The 25979-nt window shown below is 45.2% G+C and overlaps 1 protein-coding gene and 1 long non-coding RNA gene across 4 annotated transcripts in view; one reads left to right on the top strand and one right to left on the bottom strand.

Annotated features, from left to right (window-relative positions):
• Positions 1-25979, bottom strand: part of LOC134903249 (uncharacterized) — a 199438-nt gene that overhangs the window by 1510 nt on the left and 171949 nt on the right. For both annotated transcript variants that reach the window (XR_010175745.1, XR_010175746.1), the window contains exon 3: positions 17449-17605. This is a non-coding gene — a long non-coding RNA (uncharacterized LOC134903249). The remainder of the gene's footprint in view (positions 1-17448; positions 17606-25979) is intronic.
• GNA15 (G protein subunit alpha 15) overlaps positions 1-25979 on the top strand; it is a 190058-nt gene that overhangs the window by 71226 nt on the left and 92853 nt on the right. For both annotated transcript variants that reach the window (XM_063914452.1, XM_063914451.1), the window contains exon 4: positions 25368-25522. In XM_063914452.1, the coding sequence (XP_063770522.1) occupies positions 25368-25522 (155 nt within the window). The remainder of the gene's footprint in view (positions 1-25367; positions 25523-25979) is intronic.

The raw sequence follows: 25979 nt of genomic DNA, 5'->3' as shown, positions 1-25979 counted from the left end.
TTATATTATATACGTGGATCTAGGCTGATTACAGCCTAGACTCATTGCCTTGCCTTATAAAGGGCTAAGGGCAAGTGTGCTGGTTATCTCTCTCTCTGGGCTCTCTTTTGGTGTTAGTCTGCAATACTGTGTTTATAGATGTATTGCAGTGTGAGTGTAATATACAGTATATATGCCAAGGGCTGCCTGTATGTGTGTTACAGAGTATTTCAGTGTGAGTGTCTTACTCTATATGTAAATCACAATGGCTGCTAGAAACACAGTTTCTAAAGGTTCACAAAAACAGTTCACCTGTAAAGGCTGTTCACCTGTAAAGACTGTTCTGCGAAATTCACTCAGACCTCTTCAGAGACCTCCCTTTTTTGTCACTTATGCTCAGAAGAATCTTCTTCTGAGAAATTGGGTAAATCACAAGAGACACCACCATGGATGGCTGCTCTTACAGGCTGACATTTCTTCAGAACTCACAGCTGTCAGACAGCACAGAGAGAAATCATCGCCTGAACCAGTCTGGGCTCAGGCTTTAAAACAGTCAGTGGATTCGTTAGCCTTAGCCATGGAAAAAACAAAGCCAGACTCTACCAACGCAGTCACTTTCAAAAAAGAGACCCCTGCTTGAGGTATCGCAATTAGATTCAGATGAAGATATGCCTCCGCTGGAAGAGGGAGAGTTTGAGGAGGAGGTGGTTCTGGTAGAAGAGGCGGCACACTCTCCTCTGGGTGTTGATGCCTTGATACTAGCAGTAAAGGAAGTCCTAAAGATTACGGACAAAGAAGAGGTTCTGGTGCAGCAAGTATTCTTTAGTAAACCACAAAAGTCGGTAGTGACAGTTCCGGTGTCACAGGAGTTAGATAGCCAGTTTCTGGAAGCATGGTTACATCCAGACGAGAAATTTCAGATTCCCAAGAGAATCTTACGTTCATTTCCTTTTCCTCCTGAAAATAGGAAATTATGGGAACAACTGCCGACAATTGACCCCTCAGTTTCTAGGCTTTCCAAAAAGTTAGTACTCCCACTACCGGGGGCTACTTCACTTAAAGATCCCTCAGATAAGAAGTTGGAGCATACTTTAAAGTCAATTTACATGGCTGACAGCTGTAGGTGTAGTGTTAAGGCCAACTATTGCTAGCTGTTGGGTAAACAAGGCTATGGAGGCGTGGGCGTAGAACCTCATCACAGTACTGCAGGAAGGCCATCCTCAAGAAGATTTAATTAGGTTAGCCCAACATATTCAGGAAAACGGGTTTACTTAATTCCAGAATATCGGCCATGGCAATCTCAGCTCGCAGAGCTTAATGGTTGCGACACTGGACAGCGGATGCAGATTCCAAAAGAGGCAGGATAAAGGGAAAAGAAAAAAGAGAAAAAGGGATCTGTCTTCGGTGCACTATAATCTAAAATTTTACTTTTATTAATTATTTATTAAAATAAATGACACATTATGCTTAAACGTGTCCTACCAATGAACTAGTATGCGAAATATAAAACTCGCAAATAACAAATATGTGTAGGTGTGACAACACTGTGATATCTAGACAAAAAAAGAAAAATACAAAAAATACAATAAACATGAATTGATTAAAACTGAGCGTCTGTTACGTGTCTGTCCTTTATAAATCACTGTCTTAATGTACTGTAAGTAGCAGTTACTCTATATTGAGTTGCAGTTTCTTTTAATATCGATACAATTGAGTTAAAACTAGAGATGTGCACTTGAAATTTTTCGGGTTTTGTGTATTGGTTTTGGGTTCGGTTCCGCGGCCGTGTTTTGGGTTCGACCGCGTTTTGGCAAAACCTCACTGAATTTTTTTTGTCGGATTCGGGTGTGTTTTGGATTCGGGTGTTTTTTTTTTAAAAACACTAAAAAACAGCTTAAATCATAGAATTTGGGGGTCATTTTGATCCCAAAGTATTATTAACCTCAAAAACCATAATTTCCACTCATTTTCAGTCTATTCTGAATACCTCACACCTCACAATATTATTTTTAGTCCTAAAATTTGCACCTAGGTCGCTGGATGACTAAGTTAAGCGACCCTAGTGGCCGACACAAACACCGTGCCCATCTAGGAGTGGCACTGCAGTGTCACGCAGGATGGCCCTTCCAAAAAACCCTCCCCAAACAGCACATGACGCAAAGAAAAAAAGAGGCGCAATGAGGTAGCTGTGTGAGTAAGATAAGCGACCCTAGTGGCCGACACAAACACCGGGCCCATCTAGGAGTGGCACTGCAGTGTCACGCAGGATGGCCCTTCCAAAAAACCCTCCCCAAACAGCACATGACGCAAAGAAAAAAAGAGGCGCAATGAGGTAGCTGTGTGAGTAAGATAAGCGACCCTAGTGGCCGACACAAACACCGGGCCCATCTAGGAGTGGCACTGCAGTGTCACGCAGGATGGCCCTTCCAAAAAACCCTCCCCAAACAGCACATGACGCAAAGAAAAAAAGAGGCGCAATGAGGTAGCTGTGTGAGTAAGATAAGCGACCCTAGTGGCCGACACAAACACCGGGCCCATCTAGGAGTGGCACTGCAGTGTCACGCAGGATGGCCCTTCCAAAAAACACTCCCCAAACAGCACATGACGCAAAGAAAAAAAGAGGCGCAATGAGGTAGCTGTGTGAGTAAGATAAGCGACCCTAGTGGCCGACACAAACACCGGGCCCATCTAGGAGTGGCACTGCAGTGTCACGCAGGATGGCCCTTCCAAAAAACCCTCCCCAAACAGCACATGACGCAAAGAAAAAAAGAGGCGCAATGAGGTAGCTGTGTGAGTAAGATAAGCGACCCTAGTGGCCGACACAAACACCGTGCCCATCTAGGAGTGGCACTGCAGTGTCACGCAGGATGGCCCTTCCAAAAAACCCTCCCCAAACAGCACATGACGCAAAGAAAAAAAGAGGCGCAATGAGGTAGCTGTGTGAGTAAGATAAGCGACCCAAGTGGCCGACACAAACACCGGGCCCATCTAGGAGTGGCACTGCAGTGTCACGCAGGATGGCCCTTCCAAAAAACATTCCACAAACAGCACATGACGCAAAGAAAAATAAAAGAAAAAAGAGGTGCAAGATGGAATTGTCCTTGGGCCCTCCCACCCACCCTTATGTTGTATAAACAGGACATGCACACTTTAACCAACCCATCATTTCAGTGACAGGGTCTGCCACACGACTGTGACTGAAATGACGGGTTGGTTTGGACCCCCACCAAAAAAGAAGCAATTAATCTCTCCTTGCACAAACTGGCTCTACAGAGGCAAGATGTCCACCTCATCATCATCCTCCGATATATCACAGTGTACATCCCCCTCCTCACAGATTATCAATTCGTCCCCACTGGAATCCACCATCTCAGCTCCCTGTGTACTTTGTGGAGGCAATTGCTGCTGGTCAATGTCTCCACGGAGGAATTGATTATAATTCATTTTAATGAACATCATCTTCTCCACATTTTCTGGATGTAACCTCGTACGCCGATTGCTGACAAGGTGAGCGGCGGCACTAAACACTCTTTCGGAGTACACACTTGTGGGAGGGCAACTTAGGTAGAATAAAGCCAGTTTGTGCAAGGGCCTCCAAATTGCCTCTTTTTCCTGCCAGTATAAGTACGGACTGTGTGACGTGCCTACTTGGATGCGGTCACTCATATAATCCTCCACCATTCTTTCAATGGTGAGAGAATCATATGCAGTGACAGTAGACGACATGTCCGTAATCGTTGTCAGGTCCTTCAGTCCGGACCAGATGTCAGCATCAGCAGTCGCTCCAGACTGCCCTGCATCACCGCCAGCGGGTGGGCTCGGAATTCTGAGACTTTTCCTCGCACCCCCAGTTGCGGGAGAATGTGAAGGAGGAGATGTTGACAGGTCGCGTTCCGCTTGACTTGACAATTTTCTCACCAGCAGGTCTTTGAACCCCAGCAGACTTGTGTCTGCCGGAAAGAGAGATCCAAGGTAGGCTTTAAATCTAGGATCGAGCACGGTGGCCAAAATGTAGTGCTCTGATTTCAACAGATTGACCACCCGTGAATCCTTGTTAAGCGAATTAAGGGCTCCATCCACAAGTCCCACATGCCTAGCGGAATCGCTCCGTGTTAGCTCCTCCTTCAATGTCTCCAGCTTCTTCTGCAAAAGCCTGATGAGGGGAATGACCTGACTCAGGCTGGCAGTGTCTGAACTGACTTCACGTGTGGCAAGTTCAAAGGGCATCAGAACCTTGCACAACGTTGAAATCATTCTCCACTGCGCTTGAGACAGGTGCATTCCACCTCCTATATCGTGCTCAATTGTATAGGCTTGAATGGCCTTTTGCTGCTCCTCCAACCTCTGAAGCATATAGAGGGTTGAATTCCACCTCGTTACCACTTCTTGCTTCAGATGATGGCAGGGCAGGTTCAGTAGTTTTTGGTGGTGCTCCAGTCTTCTGTACGTGGTGCCTGTACGCCGAAAGTGTCCCGCAATTCTTCTGGCCACCGACAGCATCTCTTGCACGCCCCTGTCGTTTTTAAAAAAATTCTGCACCACCAAATTCAAGGTATGTGCAAAACATGGGACGTGCTGGAATTTGCCCATATTTAATGCACACACAATATTGCTGGCGTTGTCCGATGCCACAAATCCACAGGAGAGTCCAATTGGGGTAAGCCATTCCGCGATGATCTTCCTCAGTTGCCGTAAGAGGTTTTCAGCTGTGTGCGTATTCTGGAAAGCGGTGATACAAAGCGTAGCCTGCCTAGGAAAGAGTTGGCGTTTGCGAGATGCTGCTACTGGTGCCGCCGCTGCTGTTCTTGCGGCGGGAGTCCATACATCTACCCAGTGGGCTGTCACAGTCATATAGTCCTGACCCTGCCCTGCTCCACTTGTCCACATGTCCGTGGTTAAGTGGACATTGGGTACAACTGCATTTTTTAGGACACTGGTGAGTCTTTTTCTGACGTCCGTGTACATTCTCGGTATCGCCTGCCTAGAGAAGTGGAACCTAGATGGTATTTGGTAACGGGGGCACACTGCCTCAATAAATTGTCTAGTTCCCTGTGAACTAACGGCGGATACCGGACGCACGTCTAACACCAACATAGTTGTCAAGGCCTCAGTTATCCGCTTTGCAGCAGGATGACTGCTGTGATATTTCATCTTCCTCGCAAAGGACTGTTGGACAGTCAATTGCTTACTGGAAGTAGTACAAGTGGGCTTACGACTTCCCCTCTGGGATGACGATCGACTCCCAGCAGCAACAACAGCAGCGCCAGCAGCAGTAGGCATTACACTCAAGGATGCATCGGAGGAATCCCAGGCAGGAGAGGACTCGTCAGAATTGCCAGTGACATGGCCTGCAGGACTATTGGCATTCCTGGGTAAGGAGGAAATTGACACTGAGGGAGTTGGTGGGGTGGTTTGCGTGAGCTTGGTTACAAGAGGAAGGGATTTACTGGTCAGTGGACTGCTTCCGCTGTCACCCAAAGTTTTTGAACTTGTCACTGACTTATTATGAATGCGCTGCAGGTGACGTATAAGGGAGGATGTTCCGAGGTGGTTAACGTCCTTACCCCTACTTATTACAGCTTGACAAAGGCAACACACGGCTTGACAAATGTTGTCCGCATTTCTGGTGAAATACTTCCACACCGAAGAGCTTATTTTTTTTGTATTTTGACCAGGCATGTCAATGGCCCTATTCCTCCCACGGACAACAGGTGTCTCCCCGGGTGCCTGACTTAAACAAACCACCTCACCATCAGAATCCTCCTGGTCAATTTCCTCCCCAGCGCCAGCAACACCCATATCCTCCTCATCCTGGTGTACTTCAACACTGACATCTTCAATCTGACTATCAGGAACTGGACTGCGGGTGCTCCTTCCAGCACTTGCAGGGGGCGTGCAAATGGTGGAAGGCGCATGCTCTTCACGTCCAGTGTTGGGAAGGTCAGGCATCGCAACCGACACAATTGGACTCTCCTTGTGGATTTGGGATTTCGAAGAACGCACAGTTCTTTGCGGTGCTTTTGCCAGCTTGAGTCTTTTCAGTTTTCTAGCGAGAGGCTGAGTGCTTCCATCCTCATGTGAAGCTGAACCACTAGCCATGAACATAGGCCAGGGCCTCAGCCGTTCCTTGCCACTCCGTGTGGTAAATGGCATATTGGCAAGTTTACGCTTCTCCTCCGACAATTTTATTTTAGGTTTTGGAGTCCTTTTTTTACTGATATTTGGTGTTTTGGATTTGACATGCTCTGTACTATGACATTGGGCATCGGCCTTGGCAGACGACGTTGCTGGCATTTCATCATCTCGGCCATGACTAGTGGCAGCAGCTTCAGCACGAGGTGGAAGTGGATCTTGATCTTTCCCTAATTTTGGAACCTCAACATTTTTGTTCTCCATATTTTAATAGGCACAACTAAAAGGCACCTCAGGTAAACAATGGAGATGGATGGATACTAGTATACTTATGGATGGACTGCCGAGTGCAGACACAGAGGTAGCTACAGCCGTTGACTACCGTACTGTGTCTGCTGCTAATATAGACTGGATGATAATGAGATGAAATCAATATATATATATGTATGTATATATAATATCACTAGTACTGCAGCCGGACAGGTAGATAATATATTTATTAGGTAATGATGACTGATGACGGACCTGCTGGACACTGTCAGCTCAGCAGCACCGCAGACTGCTACAGTAAGCTACTATACTATAGTAGTATGTACAAAGAAGAAAGAAAAAAAAAAAAACCACGGGTAGGTGGTATACAATTATGGATGGACTGCCGAGTGCCGACACAGAGGTAGCTACAGCCGTGGACTACCGTACTGTGTCTGCTGCTAATATAGACTGGATGATAATGAGATGAAATCAATATATATATATGTATGTATATATAATATCACTAGTACTGCAGCCGGACAGGTAGATAATATATTTATTAGGTAATGATGACTGATGACGGACCTGCTGGACACTATCAGCTCAGCAGCACCGCAGACTGCTACAGTAAGCTACTATACTATATAGTAGTATGTACAAAGAAGAAAGAAAAAAAAAACCACGGGTAGGTGGTATACAATTATGGATGGACTGCCGAGTGCCGACACAGAGGTAGCTACAGCCGTGGACTAACGTACTGTGTCTGCTGCTAATATAGACTGGATGATTGATAATGAGATGAAATCAATATATATATATGTATGTATATATAATATCACTAGTACTGCAGCCGGACAGGTAGATAATATATTTATTAGGTAATGATGACTGATGACGGACCTGCTGGACACTGTCAGCTCAGCAGCACCGCAGACTGCTACAGTAAGCTACTATACTATAGTAGTATGTACAAAGAAGAAAGAAAACAAAAAAAACACGGGTAGGTGGTATACAATTATGGATGGACTGCCGAGTGCCGACACAGAGGTAGCTACAGCCGTGGACTAACGTACTGTGTCTGCTGCTAATATAGACTGGATGATTGATAATGAGATGAAATCAATATATATATGTATGTATATATAATATCACTAGTACTGCAGCCGGACAGGTAGATAATATATTTATTAGGTAATGATGACTGATGACGGACCTGCTGGACACTGTCAGCTCAGCAGCACCGCAGACTGCTACAGTAAGCTACTATACTCTATAGTAGTATGTACAAAGAAGAAAGAAAAAAAAAAACCACGGGTAGGTGGTATACAATTATGGATGGACTGCCGAGTGCCGACACAGAGGTAGCTACAGCCGTGGACTAACGTACTGTGTCTGCTGCTAATATAGAGTCTAGACTGGATGATAAATTATTGATAATGAGATGAAATCAATATAATATCACTAGTACTGCAGCCGGACAGGTACTATATATATTTATTATGTAATGACTGATGACGGACCTGCTGGACACTGTCAGGTCAGCACAGCACCGCAGACTGCTACAGTAAGCTACTATAGTAGTATGTATAAAGAAGAATGAAAAAAAAAAAAAACACGGGTAGGTGGTATACAATATTTTATATATATATATATATATATATATATATATATATATATTATATACAATTATATATATATATATATATATATATATTAAACTGGTGGTGATTGATTATTAAACTGGTGGTCACTTCAGGTCACGTTGCAACTTGCAACTAGTACTCCGAGGCCTAAGCAGACAATCACAAAATATATTATTATACTGGTGGTCAGTGTGGTCACAACAATGGCAGTGTGGCACTGACTCTGGCAGCAAAAGTGTGCACTGTACGTTATATGTACTCCTGAGTCCTGCTCTCAGACTCTAACTGCTCCCCACTGTCAGTGTCTCCCCCACAAGTCAGATAATACACTTACAGTCACACTATCTATTATCTAATCTATAAATATCACTTCAGCAAGTAGTATAGTAGTATACAGTATAGTAGTACTCCTCCTAATAATGCTCCCCAAAATACTGTGTCTCTCTCTTCTCTAAATGGAGAGGACGCCAGCCACGTCCTCTCCCTATGACTCTCAATGCACGTGTGAAAATGGCGGCGACGCGCGGCTCCTTATATAGAATCCGAGTCTCGCGATAGAATCCGAGCCTCGCGAGAATCCGACAGCGTGATGATGACGTTCGGGCGCGCTCGGGTTAGCCGAGCAAGGCGGGAAGATCCGAGCCTGCTCGGACCCGTGTAAAAAACCTGAAGTTCGGGCGGGTTCGGATTCAGAGGAACCGAACCCGCTCATCTCTAGTTAAAACTGTTACTTTAGTGCTTCTATGAATGCTTTTGGCATTAAGCCCAGACTCCTTTGATTATAGATACAATTATATTTATCTCAATGTTTTGTGATACAATACAGTGATCCTGTGTGTTTCTCAATACACTGTGGCTAGCTCAAATAGCCACCTCTCGATAGATAGGTTTTATACCTATTATATTCAGTTCCGAGTACAGTATTACACATTAAATATGCAGTGTGATATCATAGTGGTTCACTTATTACTACAATATAATGTATGATGCCTCCTTGAGTATGTTATTAAGTGATAAGCCTCTCACTTATAGTGTCAGGTTCTATCACTCACAAATATAATATAAATCTGCCTCTCACTTATAGTGTCAGGAGTATTTAACTTCTAGCATAGGATCCTTTCTGTATTCCCCAATATCGAATAATATCAGCAATGAACATCCAAAATGTGGTGTCCGATATATCAATGTGTTACCTCCACACGTAATATGTCGTTGAATTCTTAGTTGTCCCCAATATTTGATACTAAATGTGTAATAAATACGCTGTTGTACGATATTATATACCTATTTGAGCACAACCACCATTATTTAACCCCTCACATATAGTGTCAGGTTTCTGACATTAGCAGACAATATTTAGCCTCTCACTTATAGTGTCAGGTCTCTGAAATTAGCAGGTATGATATAAATCCACCTCTCACTTATAGTGTCAGATGGGTTAAACTTGTATCATAGGATCCTCAGATTAATTCCCAATATCCTGCCAATATTCAACATTAAGTATATAAGGGTTCAGCCTCTCACTTTTAGTGTCCGGCTATTTGATATCCAACCCTAATAGCCTGACACTAAAAGTGAGAGGCTGAACTCTCATATACTTAATGTTGAATATTGGCAGGATATTGGGAATTAATCTGAGGATCCTATGACACAAGTTTAACCCATCTGACACTATAAGTGAGAGGTGGATTTATATCATACCTGCTAATTTCAGAGACCTGACACTATAAGTGAGAGGCTAAATATTGGCTGCTAATGTCAGAAACCTGACACTATGGCCCTCATTCCGAGTTGATCACTAGCTGCCGTTGTTCGCTGCGTAGCGATCATTTAAAAAAATGGCAAATCTGCGCATGCATATAAACGGCAATGTGCACGCGCGACGTACGGGTACAAAGAGCATTGTGGCTTTGCACAGGTTCTAGCGACGCTTTCAGTCGCACTGGCGGACGCAAGGAGATTGACAGGAAGAGGGTGTTTATGGGTGTCAACTGACCGTTTTCTGGGAGTGTTTGGAAAAACGCAGGCGTGGCCGGGCATTTGCTGGGCGGGTATCTGACGTCATTACCGTGTCACTCGTCGCAGCAATCATGGCACAGAATAAGTAACTACAGGGCTGGTCTTGTTTTGCACAAAATGTGTTTGCAGCCGCTCGGCTGCACAGGCATTCGCACTCCTGCAAAGTGAAAATACACTCCCCTGTGGGCGGCGACTATGCGTTTGCACGGCTGCTAAATACTGCTAGCGATCAACTCGGAATGAGGGCCTATATGTGAGGGGTTATATAATGGTGGTTGTGCTCAAATAGGTATATTATATCGTACAACAGTGTATTTATTACACATTTAGTATCAAATATTGGGGACAACTAAGAATTCAACGACATATTATGTGTGGAGGTAACACATTGATATATCGGACACCACATTTTGGATGTTCATTGCTGATATTATTCGATATTGGGGAATACAGAAAGGATCCTATGCTAGAAGTTAAATACTCCTGACACTATAAGTGAGAGGCAGATTTATATTATATTTGTGAGTGATAGAACCTGACACTATAAGTGAGAGGTTTATCACTTAATATCATGCTCAAGGAGGCATCATACATTATATTGTAGTAATAAGTGAACCACTAAGATATCACACTGCATATTTAATGTGTAATACTGTACTCGGAACTGAATATAATAGGTATAAAACCTATCTATCGAGAGGGGGCTATTTGAGCTGGCCACAGTGTATTGAGGAACACACAGGATCACTATATTGTATCACAAAACATTGAGATACATATAATTGTATCTATAATCAAAGGAGTCTGGGCTTAATGCCAAAAGCATTCATAGAAGCACTAAAGTAACGGTTTTAACTCAATTGTATCGATATTAATAGAAACTGCAACTCAATATAGAGTAACTGCTACTTACAGTACATTAAGACAGTAATTTATAAAGGACAGACACGTAACAGACGCTCAGTTTTAATCAATTCATGTTTATTGTATTTTTCTTTTTTGTCTAGATATCACAGTGTTTAAGCATAATGTGTCTTTTATTTTTAATAAAAGTTAAATTTTAGATTCTAGTGCACCGAAGACAGATCCCTTTTTCTCTTTTTTTTCTTTTCCCTTTATCTTGCATCATTACATGATCTGTGGTAGCACCCCCTAACAATATACAAACAATTGATATTACATTTATATTAGGGGTATTTTCCTTTATTCTTTTCTTGTGCAACTGATCTCCCCCTTTCCCCTTTCCCTTGTGATGATTCCAAAAGAGGGGCAGAAGGACTTCCTTTTACAGGGGAAGCTTTATTTGGAGAAGAATTAACTAAATGGATATCACAGGAATTGGCGGGGAAATCCACCTATCAGCGGCCACACCCCCTAGACCCGCATTTAGAGGACTGACATTGCATTCCTTTCACGCCACTAGATTCAGAGGCAGAGCCAGGGGGGCGTCCAACGCAGCTAGAGGCACCAGAGGCAGGGGACGGCAGTCAGCTGCACCAAATCAACAAGAACAGAAATCCACGGGAGTCCCGGCACCTAAGCCCTTGGCATGATGCCACAACATCTCACCTGGGGGATCCCAGAGTGGGTGCACGGCTAAGGAACTTAAGTCAAGTTTGGGAAGAATCTTGTCAAGACACCTAGGTCAAAGATTTATAGATAATATGGATTCCACACCAGGCATTTCTTCGATTTGCCATCCTGTCGGATCACTGTCAGTTTCAGGCCCTTCCATTTGGCCTATCATCGGCTCCTCGGATCTTCACGAAGGTTATGGCAGAAATGATGCTGCAACTCAGACAACAGGGTGTAAATGTAATTCCGTATTTGGACGACCTTCTCATAAAGGCACCATCACAGGAGCAGCTTTACAACAGCAAAGAGCTCACAAAAGAAACATTTCTACATCACGGTTGGATTCTCAATATTCAGAAATCACACCTACAGCCCACTCAACGGTTACAATTTTAAGGGATGATCCTGGACACAGTACTACAGTGGGTCTTTCTTCCCTTAGACAAAGCCAGGGCAATTCAAACCTTGGTTCGATCTGTCCTCCAACCATGTCAGATGTCAATACATCTGTGTATTCGGCTCCTGGGAAAGATGGTGGCCCCGTTCGAGGCAATTCAATACAGAAGTTTCCACTCAAGGGTCTTTCAACTGGATCTTCTAGCAAAATGGTCAGGTTCTCACCTGCATATGCACCAGATAATTAGTCTCTCTCCTCAGTCACACTTATCCCTCCTGTGGTGGTTGCAGATGGCAAACCTAGTAGCAGGAAAAACTTTGGCAGTGATGAATTGGACACTGGTAACCATGGAAGCCAACCTGAGAGGATGGGGACGGTGACACAGGGAGCCAGTTTAAAGGAAAATGGTCAGCCCAAGAAGCTAGGTAGGACCTACCTAGTCCAGACTTTTCTCCAAGGTGTGCTTCGCATTCAGCCTCCTTTTGTGCCACCAACGGCCCACTGGACTTAAATTTAGTGTTAGATTCTCTGCAATCTTCATTATTCAAAACTCTGGAGTCTGCAGATTTGAAGTATTTAACTTGGAAGACAGCTACATTGCTGCCTTTAGCGTCAGCCAGAAAAGCTTTATCATGCAAGTCACCCTATTTGATTTTCCATTCTGACAGAGTGGAACTATGGACTAGGCGGACCTTCCTTCCAAAGGTGTTATCCACTTTCCATATCAATCAGCCGATTGTGGTACCAGTGCTTACATACCCTGCGGTGGCTCCTGTCACATTGGATGTAGTTCGGGCTCTAATGATCTATGTACTAAGGATATATGTTTGTCCTTTTGATGCTACCAAAATAGGTCTTCTATCCCCAAAGCAATCTATAGCTCGTTGGATTAAGATCACTATTCAGCAAACCTACTTGAGGGCTTCTTTGCCGTTACCTCTCTCAGTTAACGCTCATTCTACCCGCTCAGTTGGGTCAACTTGGGCAGCGGCCCAAGGAGTTTCGGCATTACAATTATGCTGAGCTGCTACATGGTCGGGATACAATACATTTGTCAAGTTTTATCAGTTTGACACTTTGGCATTGGAAGACACTCAATTTTGACATTCCATTTTGCTAGCGGGTCAGCACTTTCTCTCCCAGCAGCTTCACCGATGGCCATCTTTTATTTAGCTTTAAGTTAACGCGTTGATGGCGGCCACTGAGGGGACTTCTGGACCAGCTAAACAGAATCTGGTCCGGTGTCCCGGCGTGCCAATCCGCCGCTGTATGCAAGTATACAAGTATGATGCAGCCTGTACTAAAAGAATGCAACATCCTGTAGGAAATCCTTCATTATTGCTGTGGCACTAACTCAAGGTCAAGTGGCAGAGCCATTTTACCTATCTTTTCCACATAGAGAAGCAACTGTTATAAAAGAAAGTGGTGGTCAGTGTCTCAGATGGAGATGTATCGAATCTTGGAAAGAGATAAAGTACCAACCAATCGGCTTCTAATACCGCTTTCACACCAAAAACCCAGACCCAACCTGGCTGTGACACAGCTTGAAACCGTGTTCACACTGCAGGCTGTATTTGATAAATCTCCAACTCTGTGGGGGTTATTCAGAGCTGAACGCAGATCGCTGCATACACAGCCAGATCTGTGTCATCTCTGCATATGCTGATGGCTGCCTAGCACAGGGCATAGCCGCCAAGCATGTGTGGGGCTGCCTCCCGATGCATCTGCAATTTAATTGCCAATGCATCGGATCTAGGGTTGACCAAGACGGTCAACAGCCATGTTGTTTATCGGAGTGTCAGTGTGTGAAGTCATGCAGCCCCCTCCCTCGAAAATGGTCCCGCCCCCCGTTCATCTCCCCCCCCCCCCCCAACGTTGCATTTCCGCCCCAGAAATGGCCACCGATGTTAATCACATTGCGGCTGCATCCATCAGCAAACTGTGCTGCGAGCCATCGTCATTCTGTATGTCAGCATTGTCGTTGTGAGTATTCTGTCAATCATTTTGAATCAATGTATAAACTGTTGTCCTTGTAAGTCTGTGTCAATTATACCCCTTTCATACGGCACAAATAACCTGGTATCGACCCGGCATATTGCCGGGTCGACACGGGTCGCTGTGCGGTGTGAAAGGGCCATGGTCGAATTCCCGGGTCACCTGACCTGGTAATTCAACCTGGGAATAAAGCAGTGTTATTCCCAGGTTGAATACCAGGTCAGTGGCAGCGTGAACGGGTTCCTGGGTTTATGCAACCTGGGACCCGTTCACTACAATAGGGAGAGGTGGTGCAGAGATAAGCTCATCTCCCAGCACCGGCTCCACCTCTTTCCGCTATGGCAACCGGCCTTGCATATTGCCAGGTTGGGAAGCCAGCTATTAGGGTCCAATGCCAGATCCCACTCAGGAAGGACCAGTTTCCAATTCCCGGGTGGGATCCGGCATTGGCAGTGTGAAAGGGGTATTATTGTTTAAGGTGCATGTTTATTAATATTAGGACTTAAGAAATGATGTATTGCCTGAATGTATTTAATAACACACACAGGGATTCCAATAGGAGCCTGTCCATGCAATGTGTTAGAAGTAAAGTGCGGCCGCCCCCTGACTTGGGGAACGGCCGCACTACTGTACATCAGACCACGCCTATGCAAGCTCTCATTGCTGGGGAGGGATCCTTTGGATTGCTATCCCCACAGCTGTTGCGGAAGGTAGCCCATAGGCTTCAATGGGTTTTGCTATATAAAGAGCTTTCGAAAGTAAACATTTTAGCAGCCTCCATTGGAGGATACTTTTGCAGTCGAAAACCAGACATCAGCAGATATCTCCGATATTTGCTGCAGTTCTCCCAAGATACATCCCAGGGATGTTTACGCAAATATTTTGGCTACATATGCCCCTCATTGTCTCTTTGTGTCAGTGTCTATTTATGTGTTTAGGGATAGATTTGTTTTAATTAAAACTTGTACAATAATACACTCCCTACTTTAAATTATTACAAATATTAATGTAAGCTTGGAATTTAATGAATATTATACTCCAATAACTCCTCAGTCACTCCCAGGGTCATCTTACCGTATAGGCACACTGGGCAACTGCCTATTGCCACGCTATTCTAGAGGCCTCTGAACAGGAGTGGGTGGTGGTCACACAATCAGAGCAGCCAGGCAGCATTCTCTACCTGCCTCCCAGCTTGCAGCCAGATGATGGTGAATGACTGTCAGCATGGCTAGAGCTGTCCACCAATCACAATAACAGCCATTCACTGTATGGAAGCATGTGGAAAGATGGTGCAGGACCGTAGGGGTGTGGATCATTGGGTCGACAGTAACTAGGTCAACAGTCATTAGGTCGACTACTATTGGTCGACAGTGACTAGGTCGACACCTGAAATAGGTCAACACGTCATTAGGTCAACATGAGTTTGTAAAAAAAAAAAAAAATGGTGCCATTTTCTCCGCTCACCATGCTTCAGGCAAGGTCACTATTCCCAATTGTAGTCCACGTGGATCGGAAAGTATGAAAAAGTAGAAAAAATTTGAAAAACTCATGTCGACCTCTTCATGTGTCAACCTTTGCCATGTCGATCTAAAGACCAGATACCGGACCACAGAAGGGGTCAGTTATGATTTTTGTTTTATTGGTTCCTGTGAATGAGTGTATAGGGCCCCAGTGCATTGCTTTGCCCATGTCCTACTATCCTGTTGTTGCAGGCCCTGGTGACTTCTAATATCCTTATAATTTAACTAGGGGCTACATTAACCCATAAATATACAAAAATATATAACGAAAGAACAAATGTATAGATTTAATACATTTCTATAAAAAGTGTAAAGTGTTTTTTTTTTTTTTTTTTTACATCTCAGTGTTTTCTAATGATTGACCACTGTTGTTGTCAGTATGTCAGACATATTCTGGCTATTCAGCCCATCAGGTAGAGCTGGTGGTCTTCTAAACATATTTTCACAATGGTTTAAAATAATCCTTTCAATCATTACCGAGTATAGGAATTGTTTTTAGGACATACAGGGGCAGATATATTAAGCCTGGAGAAGGCATAATGGAGTGATAAAGCGGTGATAAGTGCAAGGTGATAATGCACCAGCCATTCAGCTCCAATATGTATATTGACAGTTATGAGCTAATTGGCTGGTGCGTTATCACCTTGCACATATCACTGCTTTATCACTACTTTATTCCTTCTCCAGGCTTAATACATCTGCTCCAGTATTTGTAACAGTGACATCTACAGGATAAAATAGCATACTGCAATAAAACATATTTGTGTAGATAAAAAAAATATTTACTGAAATTCTTCATTTATATAGATGAACACCATTGAGCAAGCTTATTCATTAAGTAGACCTGCATTAAATCAAGTAACAATGTATTTATATACAAATAGACAGCAGTGCACTGTATTGCTGCAGACCGTAAGAGACAATAAATATCAATATAAATATCTTTGTCTTCAGATAAGAGACAACCAGTAGGCTATACATTACAACTGTATTTACAAATGTATACATAATGCAATGATACATGGTTTTGTATTCCCAAAAAGAAATTGTGTATTATTAATTAATAGGAACCTAAGCATACTGTAGTTACAGGAAAGAAGAGGGGGCGGGCCGGATGTGATATAATACTGGGAGAAAATGAAATGAGATGCTGTATGCGTACTAGGGATACTTATACAAGGGACATTGAGATTTAGATGAAAAGACAAGTAGGTAACTCAAAAACAAGTTATGCATTAATGCAAGAAGGAAGGAGGATGGGAAAAGAGGAGGACAATGGAAGGGGAGTGAGATAATCATTAGGAGCAGTTCAGGCTTCTCTGATGTATTTTATATATAAATTGTTAATACACTAATACACTAATACTGACAGAAGGTTATCAGAGTTCTGTGCTTTACACAAGTAGCTGAAATACAGAGTGACCTGTCATTTCCATAATAATTTATGTGCGTTGCCAGGGCCGGTTCTACATCTTGTGGTGCCCAGGGCAAAAGTTTCCATTGGTCCATTGGTGCCCCTCCCCAGGTAAAATAGTGAGTGCCGAAGACCTGTGTCAAAAATAGGGGTGTGGCTTCATAGGGGAGGGGCGTAGCCTCAGTTATGCCCCCTGTAGTTATACCCCCAGTAGTTGTGCCCCCAGTAGTTGTGCACCCTGTAGTTGTGCCCCCTATAGCTATGCCCCCAGTAGATTTTCTCCAGCAGTTGTGCCCCCGTAGCTGTGTCCCCTGTAGATTTGCCCCAGTAATTGTGCCCCTTGTAGTTGTGCCACCAGTAGCTGTGCCCCCTTGTAGATTTGTCCCAAGTAGTTGTGCCCCAGTAGCTATGCCTCCAGTAGATTTGCCCCAGTAGTTGTGCCCCCTGTAGTTGTGCCCCCTGCTGCTGTGCCCCCTAGTAGCCACTTGCAAAGACAAAAAATAAACAAAAAACAGTACTTACCAGCCGGGGGGTGGGGTGCGGGTAGGCGGCAGGCGCCTGTGGGGTGACTGCACCCGCAGGCCGCAGCACCTCGGGTGCAGGCACTGCTTGCCTGCGCCAAGAACCGCTCCTGTGCATTGCAATAGTCCTTATAATACACACATTTCCCCCATAAATGCTGAAATACAAAAACAAGTATTGGAATTATAAACTGTACAGATTGGTTATATGCAATGTGCATTTCAGTGTGATTAGTAGTTTACTTATGCCAACAGGATCTGTGCAATATGCCTGCCAGTGTGATTGACTCAATCTAATATGTTTGCCAATGTGTTCTGTACAATGTGTTATGGCCAGCGCAATCTGTAGTATATGGGCAGGGTGTAATGACGCCCTAGATCGCTGGAGGTGTAGGATGCCGGCCGATCTCTAACTTTTTTTTAAGGGGCAATCACTTACAAGGCAAAACCATGCCTTGTAAGTGATTGCCCCTTTAAAAAAAAGTCAGAGTGCATCCCGCACCTCTGGCGACCATGGGTGTCATTACATCCGGCCCTATATCTGCCAATGGGGTCTGTGCATGTGTCTGCTAACGTGATCTGTAATGTCTGCCAATGGAATTTGTGCAATGTCTCTGCCAAAGTGACTTGTGATATATGCCTATCAATGAGTTCTGTGCATATATATATATATATATATATATATATATATATATATAAACATCCACCAATGAACGGCACTCAGAGACAGCACATATGAAGAAAGTTATATTCCATGAAGTCAACGTTTCGGGGATCAAGTCCCCGTCGTCAAGACAAATATACAGCAGTATCACTGCTGTATATTTGTCTTGACGACGGGGACTTGATCCCCGAAACGTTGACTTCATGAAATATAACTTTCTTCATATGTGCTGTCTCTGAGTGCCGTTCATTGGTGGATGTTTATGGATGATTGGTCCTGGCACCTGAGCATCAGTGATTTCGTTGTTGGAGTGCCGGCTGTTGCTGGATGTGTGTATGTATATATATATATATATATATATATATTTCTCTAACGTCCTAGTGGATGCTGGGGACTCCCCAAGGACCATGGGGAATAGACGGGCTCCGCAGGAGACATGGGCACTTTAAGAAAGAATTTAGATTCTGGTGTGCTCTGGCTCCTCCCTCTATGTCCCTCCTCCAGACCTCAGTTTGAATCTGTGCCCGGACGAGCTGGGTGCTGTTTAGTGAGCTCTCCTGAGCTTGCTATAAGAAAGTATTTTGTTAGGTTTTTTATTTTCAGGGAGATCTGCTGGCAACAGACTCCCTGCATCGTGGGACTGAGGAGAGAGAAGCAGCCCTACTCTTTGCAGATAGGTCCTGCTTCTTAGGCTACTGGACACCATTAGCTCCAGAGGGATCGTACACAGGATCTCACCCTCGTCGTCCAATCCCGTAGCCGCGCCGCCGTCCCCCTCGCAGAGCCGGAAGACAGAAGCCGGGTGAAAGAAGCAAGAAGACTTCGAAATCGGCGGCAGAAGACTCCAGTCTTCACTGAGGTAGCGCACAGCACTGCAGCTGTGCGCCATTGCTCCCACACTACAACCACATACTCCGGTCACTGTAAGGGTGCAGGGCGCAGGGGGGGGGCGCCCTGGGCAGCAATTAGAGACCTCTTTGGCAAAAGTTTGCACATATACAGTTGGGTACTGTATATATGTATGAGCCCCCGCCAAAAATTGTACATGAAAGCGGGACAGAAGCCCGCCGTCGAGGGGGCGGGGCTTCTTCCTCAGCACTCACCAGCGCCATGTTTTTTCTCCACAGCACCGCTGAGAGGAAGCTCCCCAGCCTCTCCCCTGCAGTTACATGGTAGAAGAGGGTAAAAAGAGAGGGGGGGGGGGGGCACATAATTAGGCGCAAAAATCAATATAAACAGCAGCTACTGGGTTAACATTAAGTTACTGTGTTATTCCTGGGTTAATAGCGCTGGGGTGTGTGCTGGCATACTCTCTCTCTGTCTCTCCAAAGGGCCTTATGGGGGAATTGTCTTCAGATGAGCATTCCCTGAGTGTGTGGTGTGTCGGTACGTGTGTGTCGACATGTCTGAGGTAAAAGGCTCCCCTAAGGAGGAGATGGAGCAAATATGTGTGTGAGAGGGTGTCTCCGTCGACAACGCCGACACCTGTTTGGATATGTGTAATTAAGTGCTCAAGTGAATTTATTGCACAAAAGATTAGAGAACAGACAGGGAATCTACCAATGTCTGTCCCTAGGTCGCAGAGACCTTCAGAGTCTCTCAATGCTCACTATCCAAAATAATAGACACTGATATCGACACAGAGTCTGACTCCAGTGTCGACTACAATAATGCAAAGTTACAGCCAAAATGGCAGAAAAGTATTTAATATATGATTATTGTAATAAAAGATGATTTGCATATCACTGATGACTCATCTGTCCCTGACACAAGGGTACACATGTTTAAGGGGAAGAAAGCTGAGGTATATTTCCCTCCTCTCATGAGGAAAAAGAGCGGGAATCTCCAGACAAGAGACTGCAGTTTCCCACAAAGAATTTTCAGGGAGTATCCTTTCCCCACTAGGGCCAGGATACGATGGGAATCTTCCTCTAGGGTGTCACGTTTGCCCAAAATGTAGCCCTGACGTAAAAGCTATTCTCAGGGATCCTGCAGATAGCGTGCACATTCTGGTACACTACTCAAAGCGGCGATTGTGTCGGCATGGGTTTATAGCGCTGTGGCAGCGTGGACAGGTACCTTATCAGCAGAGATTGAGACCCTAGTATGTATATATAGAGATATATATTTTAAAGATGCTGTCTTAAGAGATATATATATATATATATATAAAACATGCCCAAAGAGACATGAGTCTACTGGGTCCTAGAGACAAAGCTATGTCGATTTCTGCTTGACGTGTCCTGTAGAATATGCAATGGACAGATGATGCCGACTTAAGAGGCATATGGAAGGCTGAGCATTGTGTGGAGAAGGGTTCTCGGACCTGGTCTCCACAGCTATAGCTGGTAATTCTGATCTTTTGCCTTATATTCCTGCACAGCCTAGGAAAGCACGACATTATCAAATGCAGCCTTTCGAACAAAGAAACAAGAAAGTCCGAGGTGCGTCCTTTCTTGCCGGAGGCGGGGGCAGAGGAAAGAAGCTGCACAACACAGCTAGTTCCCAGGAACAGAAGTCCTCCCCGGCCTCTACAAAATCCACCGCATGTCGCTGGGGCTCCACAGGCGGAGCTAGGCCCGGTGGGGGCACGCCTTCGTAAGTTCAGCCACAAGTGGGTTCACTCCCTGTTAGATCCCTGGGCAATAGATATTGTGTCTCAGGGATACAAGCTGGACTTTGAGGAGATGCCCCCTCACCGACGGCCCTGCCGGCTTCCCCCCGTTAACTGCAATTCACAAATTGTATCTTCAACAGGTGGTGGTCAAGGTTCCCCTCCTTCAACAAGGAGGGGGTTATTATTCGACCATGTTGTAGTCCCGAAACCAGACGGTTTGGTCAGACCCATATTGAATTTAAAATCCCTGAACATATACCTGAAAAGGTTCAAGTTCAAGATGGAATCGCTAAGAGCGGTCATTGCAAGCCTGAAAGGGGGAGATTTTATGGTGATTCTGGACATAAAGGATGCATACCTTAATGTCCCCATTTATCCACCTCATCAGGCGTACCTCAGAATTGCGGTATGGGGTTGTCATTACCAATTTCAGATGTTGCCGTTTGGTCTTTCCACGGCCCCCGAGAATATTCACCAAGGTAATGGCGGAAATGATGGTGCTCCTGCGGAAGCAAGGTGTCACTATCATCACGTACTTGGACGATCTCCTCATAAAAGCGAGATCAAGAGAGCAGTTGCTGAACAGCGTATCACTTTCTCTGGAAGTGTAACGGCAACACGGCTGGATTCTATATATTCCAAAGTCGCAGTTGGTTCCTACAGCTCATCTGCCTCTCCTAGGCATGATCCTAGACACAGACCAGAAAAGGGTTTATCTCCCGATAGAGAGAGCTCAGGAGCTCATGACACTGGTCAGGAATCTATTAAAACCAAAACAGGTGTCAGTGCATCACTGCACTCGAGTCCTGGGAAGGATGGTGGCATCATACGAGGCCATTCCCTTGGGCAGGTTCCATGCGAGGACCTTCCAATGGGACTTACTGGACAAGTGGTCCGGATCACATCTTCAGATGCATCGGTTAATCACCCTATCCCCCAGGGCCAGGGTGTCTCTCCTGTGGTGGCTGCAGAGTGCTTACCTCCTTGAAGGTCGCAGATTCGGCATTCAGGACTGGGTCCTGGTGACCACGGATGCAAGCCTCCGAGGGTGGGGGGCAGTCACACAGGTAAGAAATTTCCAAGGGCTGTGGTCAAGTCAGGAGACTTGCCTTCACATCAACATCCTGGAACCAAGGGCCATAGACAATGCCCTACGTCAAGCGGAGTCCCTGCTTCGCGACCAACCGGTTCTGATTCAGTCACACAACATCACCGCAGTGGCTCATGTAAACCGCCAAGGCGGCACAAGGAGCAGGGTGGCGATGGTAGAAGCCACCAGAATTCTTCGCTGGGCGGAGAATCAGGTAAGCGCCCTGTCAGCAGTGTTCATTCCGGGAGTGGACAACTGGGAAGCAGACTTCCTCAGCAGGCACGACCTCCACCCGGGAGAGTGGGGACTTCATCAAGAAGTCTTCACGCAGATTGCAAGTCGGTGGGAACTGCCACAGGTGGACATGATGGCATCCCGCCTCAACAAAAAGCTGCAGAGATATTGTGCCAGGTCAAGAGACCCTCAGGCGATAGCTGTGGACGCACTGGTGACACCGTGGGTGTTCCAGTCGGTCTATGTATTTCCTCCTCTTCCTCTCATACCCAAGGTGCTGAGAATCATAATGAAAAGAGGAGTGAGAACAATACTCATTGTTCCGGATTGGCCAAGAAGGACTTGGTATTCAGAGCTGCAAGAAATGCTCACAGAGGACCTGTGGCCTCTGCCTCTAGGACAGGACTTGTGCAACAGGGGCCCTGTCTGTTCCAAGACTTACCGCGGCTGCGTTTGACGGCATGGCGGTTGAACGCCGGATCCTAGCAGAAAAAGGCATTCCGGAGGAGGTCATTCCTACGCTGATAGAGGCTAGGAAGGATGTGACGGCTCAACATTATCACCGTATATGGCGAAAATATGTGGCTTGGTGTGAGGCCAGGAATGCCCCTACGGAGGAATTCCAGCTGGGCCGTTTCCTTCACTTCCTACAGTCGGGAGTGACTTGGGCCTTAAATTGGGTTCCATTAAGGTTCAGATTTCGGCCTTATCCATTTTCTTTCAAAAAGAACTGGCTTCTCTGCCTGAAGTTCAGACGTTTGTAAAGGGAGTGCTGCATATTCAGCCCCCTTTTGTGCCTCCAGTGGCACCTTGGGATCTTAACGTGGTGTTGAGTTTCCTGAAATCACACTGGTTTGAACCACTCAAAACGGTGGAAGTAAAATATCTCACGTGGAAGGTGGTCATGCTATTAGCCTTGGCTTCGGCTAGGCGAGTGTCAGAATTGGCGGCTTTGTCACATAAAAAGCCCTTATCTGGTTTTCCATGCGGATAGAGCAGAATTGCGGACCCGCCCACAATTTCTGCCGAATGTGGTTTCATCCTTTCATATAAACTAACCTATGGTGGTGCCTGTGGCTACTACTGACTTGGAGGATTCCGAGTCACTGGATGTGGTCGGGCTTTGAAGGTTTATGTAGCCAGAACGGCTAAGGTCAGGAAAACAGAATCTTGGTTTATCCTGTATGCTTCCAACAAGCTTGGGGCGCCTGCTTCAAAGCAAACTATTGCTCGCTGGATCTGTAACACGATTCAGCAGGCTCATTCTGCGGCTGGGTTGCCGCTGCCTAAATCAGTTAAGGCCCATTCCACAAGGAAGGTGGGCTCTTCTTGGGCGGCTGCCCGAGGGGTCTCGGCATTACAGCTTTGCCGAGCGGCTCCTTGGTCAGGTTCAAACACCTTTGCAAAGTTCTACATGTTTGATACCATGGCTGAGGAGGACCTTGTGTTTGCTCATTCGGTGCTGCAGAGTCATCCGCACTCTCCCGCCCATTTGGGAGCTTTGGTATAATCCCCATGGTCCTTACGGAGTCCCCAGCATCCACTAGGACGTTAGAGAAAATAAGATTTTACTTACCGGTAAATCTATTTCTCGTAGTCCGTAGTGGATGCTGGGCGCCCATCCCAAGTGCGGACTTCTTCTGCAATGCTTGTATATAGTTATTGCTTAAATAAGGGTTATGTTATAGTTGCATCAGGGTTTATCTGTTAACTGGGTAAAGTTATCACAAGTTATACGGTGTGATTGGTGTGGCTGGTATGAGTCTTACCCTGGATTCCCAAAATCCTTTCCTTGTACTGTCAGCTCTTCCGGGCACAGTTTCTCTAACTGAGGTCTGGAGGAGGGACATAGAGGGAGGAGCCAGAGCACACCAGAATCTAAATTTTTTCTTAAAGTGCCCATGTCTCCTGCGGAGCCCGTCTATCCCCATGGTCCTTACGGAGTCCCCAGCATCCACTACGGACTACGAGAAATAGATTTACCGGTAAGTAAAATCTTATTTAAAGTGCCCATGTCTCCTGCGGAGCCCGTCTATTCCCCATGGTCCTTACGGAGTCCCCAGCATCCACTACGGACTACGAGAAATAGATTTACCGGTAAGTAAAATCTTATTATATATATACATTGATTTGATTGTCATTTATTTGAAATCACATATTTCTTAGCAGTCATACACAGGATTAGAACCCATGATCTGTTACACTAAAGGCAGACACCTTACTGATCAAGCTATTTGCTCCTACATAGCAATGCTGCTGATTTTAACTATATTAGAATTGTCAATTCAAAGCCATTACAGCTAGGCAGATCTATGGAAATAGATACCTTACTGATGGAGCTATTTGCTCATGTAGAGGAAGCATGAGAATTTTAACTATATGAAGTTACATGTAATTGTCAGAGAAGTAACTTCATATACTGCAGTTAGAATTTTCATGCTTCCTACACAGGAGCAGATAGCTTCATCAGTAAGTTGTCTGCTTACAGTGTAATAGGTTGTGGGTTTTAATCCTGGGTATGACACTTAAAATGTGCATCTATGATAAAGAAGGTGTGATCTGTAAGGTCTAGAGTTAGCCATGGAAGAGAGAGTGGTGGCTTTCAGTTATAATTGAATTGTCTCACTGAATATGGGCCCTCATTCCGAGCAGCTTTGCACACGCTAAGCCGCCGCATACTGGGAGTGAATCTTAGCATAGTAAAATTGCGAACGAAAGATTACCAGAATTGCGAACAGACACTTCTTAGCAGTTTCTGAGTAGCTCCACACTTACTCGGCATCTGCGATCAGTTCAGTCAGTTTCGTTCCTGGTTTGACGTCACAAACACACCCAGCGTTCGCCCAGGCACTCCCCCGTTTCTCCAGCCACTCCCGTGTTTTTCCCAGAAGCGGTAGCGTTTTTTCACACACTCCCATAAAACGGCCAGTTTCCGCCCAGAAACACCCACTTCCTGTCAATCACATTACGATCACCAGAACGAAGAAAAAACCTCGTAAAGCCGTGAGTAAAAAAACCTAACTGCATAGCAAATTTACTTGGCGCAGTCGCAGTGCGAACATTGCGCATGCGCAATAAGCGGAAAATCGCTGCGATGTGAAGAAATTTACTGAGCGAACAACTCGGAATGACCACCATGGAACGGGAAGGAGAGGTGAGCCTCTACAGAGCAGGGTAGGAACCCTCCCACAGTTACGCCTATAACTGGTAATATTGGCTACGAGACAGATTCTTATCTATTCTTGTTTTTGAGCTTAAAACATAAGCTTTGATTTGCACAGCTCCTTGTCACTATATCCTCTTGTTTCCTTGTAGGTAAATGGAAAAATGATCAGTGGTTTGGAGGTGTACAGTGTACAGCAGCTAGAAAAGCATCATGTTATCGCAATCAAGAAATTATGGAGTGATCCTGGGATTCGCAAGTGTTATGAGAGGAGAAGGGAATTCCAGTTACTTGACTCTGCCTTCTAGTGAGTGCATGACAATAGTCAACTATTAGAAATTGTCATTTATATATTAAACTTCCATGTCTCCACAAAATTTCCCCTCCTTTATATGGTAAATAATCAGGCTCTCAGGAACCTTGGCTCATGCTTTTGGATCATTTTGGTGTAAAACTTGTTTTGGTTATCAAGTCATTGATGATTGGATGATTTATGGCCTTCTCTCTCCAATCAGGTGTATCCCCACAACCTTTACAAGCCTTGTTCATTTTCAAAATTAACTACATGCAGACACCTGAAGGTCAGATTGATTGGGGCTCTACCAATTACCAAACAGAAATCTTTAAAAATGCCCCCCCCCCCCCCTTACCGGCAGGGGCATTTTAACGGAGGAGGGAGCCCCTGTGCAGACCGCGGGTGTGCCCCCTCCTCTCTCCCATGTAGTAGGCACCGGCATTGTGCCGGAGTCTACTGCGCATGTGCA

This window comes from Pseudophryne corroboree, chromosome 1 (genome assembly GCF_028390025.1).
Source record: "Pseudophryne corroboree isolate aPseCor3 chromosome 1, aPseCor3.hap2, whole genome shotgun sequence".
NCBI classification, from domain to species: domain Eukaryota; kingdom Metazoa; phylum Chordata; class Amphibia; order Anura; family Myobatrachidae; genus Pseudophryne; species Pseudophryne corroboree.
This window is presented reverse-complemented; position numbering and strand designations above follow the sequence as displayed.